The sequence below is a fragment of the Cryptomeria japonica genome, chromosome 9 (assembly GCF_030272615.1).
Source record: "Cryptomeria japonica chromosome 9, Sugi_1.0, whole genome shotgun sequence".
Classification (NCBI taxonomy): domain Eukaryota; kingdom Viridiplantae; phylum Streptophyta; class Pinopsida; order Cupressales; family Cupressaceae; genus Cryptomeria; species Cryptomeria japonica.
The window spans coordinates 250,464,207-250,467,226 of record NC_081413.1 but is presented as its reverse complement, the minus strand read 5'-3'; the positions used below and the strand labels follow the sequence as shown (position 1 = coordinate 250,467,226).

The window sequence follows — 3,020 nt, the reverse complement described above, 5'->3', positions numbered from 1 at the left end:
TTGACAAACTAAATATAATTATACCATTAAACAAATGTCACCAATAATCAATTTCATATTCTAATGCCTACACCAACATAGGTTCAAAGATTGAACAAACAGTCGGTCATAATCTTAAAGAAACGAACTAAACATAGGTTTATCATTAAACAAATTATGTCACCAATAATCAATTTCATATTCTAATGCCTAAACAAACATAGGTTCACCCATAATCTATCTTTTCAGCTCAGTCTAACGCGGGTATGGATTAAGCCAAGGAAAAGCCTCTTCCATGGCTCTTATAATCAACGCCATCTCACCTCCCACATTTGGGGTTGATCAATATTATTTACAGAAGCAGGCCTTCCAGTGAGATCTAACCTGCACACAGGACATTGCCCCTTCCGTTTTATCCATGGCATCAAACACTCCGAGTGAAATTTGTGCTTGCATGGAAGACATAAAAGCTGTTGCTCGGCAGAAAAATCTTCCAGACAAATCGAGCACGTATGGGGAATTGGGTCGCTTTCCTCCTTTTCCTTATTTCCTTCTTCTGAGTTTTCAGAAAGCGGCGTATAAACCTCCCTCTTTATTTTTTGCAGCACAGTCTCCACCTCTCCAGAAGTCAATTGACGGCTACCGTAGTCGTCATTAAATCTGTTGCTGAAATCTATTGGGGACGCCCTAACAAAATGTTGCCAGGTCGGACTCATAACTCTTCCATGGCCCCAAAGCTCTTCTTCATCCATCATCATTTGGAATGGCCGATAAGTATTCAATAGTATCCTGCCAAAGTTTAGAGAATTCTAAATTAGGAATTGGTATTCTTTGTAAGAGCTCATCAAAGTCTAAGGAAATATTCATGACCGTAAATCCTCAAATTCAATTTGTTAGAAACAAATAAGAAAGCTTAACTAATAAAAACCTGGGTATCTTTTTAGGTTTTTTGGTTTCATCATAATTCTTTTCTGATTCATTTAAAAATGTTGATTCATTTAAAAATGTTTATCTAATTGAAAATTAATAAATGAATGAAGGAGGCACCACCTCTCAAACTCTTCTAAATTGATTTGTAGAAATTTTCCTAAGTGATATTGATAGAAAAGAAAACTTAACACATGAAATAATCAAGTACAATTAATGATATCAGATTTTCGCAATCCATTTTTTATTTTGGTTTAGATTGTACGGAAAGGTTTACATAAGATTTTTGGTTTTCATTATGGAGTGAGGTTTTTGCTCATTTGTGATCTGCAATGTCTCTCTCCATCATCAAAAATGTGATCTAAAACGGTAATACAAAAAACTTACTCAATATAAGAAGTGTCATTGAAAACAATGATATAAAAAAATCTTATACAATTTAATCTGAAAACGACAATGATTCATAAATGTAATTATATAGCACAACTGTAAGTAGAACTTTCTTAATGCTCCATGAAAAAAACCCACCTAATTTGTCTGATCACTGTTTCATATGAAAAACATACAATAAATAGTAAGGAGTAAATAACCTGTGAGAAATATTGAAAGGCCCCGTTCGAAGTCTATCTGTGAACAACTCCCATGGACCATCGAGTGATGAGAATGAAATGTCATCCTGAGCTCTTTCATAGTTCCAAAACTCATCCTCGTCCATCATCACATGGTATGATTGATAAGGATTCCACGATATCCTGCCAAATTTTAAAATTATAAATTAAGAACCATCCATCAATATCTTATGAAATATCCATGATTTTAAATCATCAAATTCAATTTCTTAAAAACAAATAAGAAAACTTAACTAATGAAAACTTGTGTATGTTAGATTTCTTTTTTTTCCCAAATTTTCTTCTAATAAAAACATGGGTATGCTTTAAGGTTTTGTTTTTTTTCAAAATTTTATTATGATTTATTTACAAGTCTTTATCTAATAAAAAATAATTACTAAATGATTATTGTCATTCATACATAGATTTTTAACAAAACCATAACTGCATTTCAAGTTTTCAATTTTTTTAAAATTCTTTCAGTTGTTTAAGAATATTTAATTAATTAAAACTAATAAATAATTGATTATAGATAACTATGAGCTATAGGTTCTTTAATAGAAACCAGAGACAAGTTGGCACCAGCTGTCAAGCTCTCTTCCAAATTGGTTAATAGGAAATTTTCTAAATAATAAAGATAAAAGAAAAAAATTTAATAAATGAAATAATTAAGTGCAAATAATGATATCAGATTTTCACATTTCATTTTGTTGAACTGCTGTTATTTTTAGATTAGATTGTCTAAGAATTTTTTGCATCAAGTTTTTTATCACACTTTTTTAGTATTAATGTTTGCGATTCCAAATGTTGATACAAAATACTTTTTCTATTGTCAAGAGTATGATCCAAAATGTTGATGCATAAAACATTTAAACCAATTTAAACCAATTTTAAAGAGTGGTGCATCCGTATCTCTGGTTTTTCCTAAAGAACCTATAAACAATCTAATCTCAAAACAACATCAATTCATAAATACAATTATACAAGCTGACCATAGATACAAGATGCCAATGTTACGAAAGCTCCTGTTTTAATATGTTAAAGATACAAAGATGGTAAGGAGTTAATAACCTGTGGGCGAGATTGAAGGGTCCGATTCGAAGCCTTTCTGCGAACAACTGCAATGGATTCTGAACATTCAGCAGCAAACACAGTAAAAAATACAAGGAAAATGGATTAAAGTAGTTAAAACTTTGAGAAGGAGAAGGCTTAGAATATGTATGTTAACAACCATATAAAGAATGCGCTGCCCACGTCCATCCATGCTGCTGGTGTTAATAGGGTATATAAAGAGGCGCAAGGATACAAAATAGAATGCTTTCAATTCCTTCCCTTTTGTAAAAGGAACACTTCCAGAAATATTTATAGGCGCACGGATGCAAGTTGAGAATTGGGATGCTTTCCGTGCTATGAAAGCACCTCATTTTGTATGGGTGGGAAAAATATTAGTTAATATCTAGGTCGGCTATTTTATTTAATTTTTAATTGAGGTTATCTACAAATTCA

General features: G+C 31.8%; 1 protein-coding gene across 1 annotated transcript; it reads right to left on the bottom strand.

Moving 5' to 3' along the window:
- Positions 1-215: 215 nt before the first annotated feature.
- On the bottom strand, positions 216-2,778 carry LOC131044129 (uncharacterized RING finger protein C57A7.09-like). Its single transcript, XM_057977383.2, has 4 exons — positions 2,746-2,778; positions 2,586-2,644; positions 1,497-1,658; positions 216-768 (listed from the first exon to the last, which is right to left on the bottom strand). The coding sequence occupies exons 1-4, from the start codon at positions 2,776-2,778 to the stop codon at positions 288-290; spliced, it is 735 nt and encodes a 244-aa protein (XP_057833366.2). The 3' UTR covers positions 216-287.
- Between the last annotated feature and the right edge of the window lie 242 nt (positions 2,779-3,020).

Coding starts and splice junctions, on each gene's coding strand:
- LOC131044129 (XM_057977383.2), bottom strand. CDS start 2,778: ATGGATGGACGTGGGCAGCGCATTCTTTATATG. Junction 2,645..2,745: donor GGCAGCGCATTCTTTATATG/GTTGTTAACATA, acceptor CTGAATGTTCAG/AATCCATTGCAGTTGTTCGC. Junction 769..1,496: donor CCTTTCAATATTTCTCACAG/GTTATTTACTCC, acceptor AAACTTTGGCAG/GATACTATTGAATACTTATC.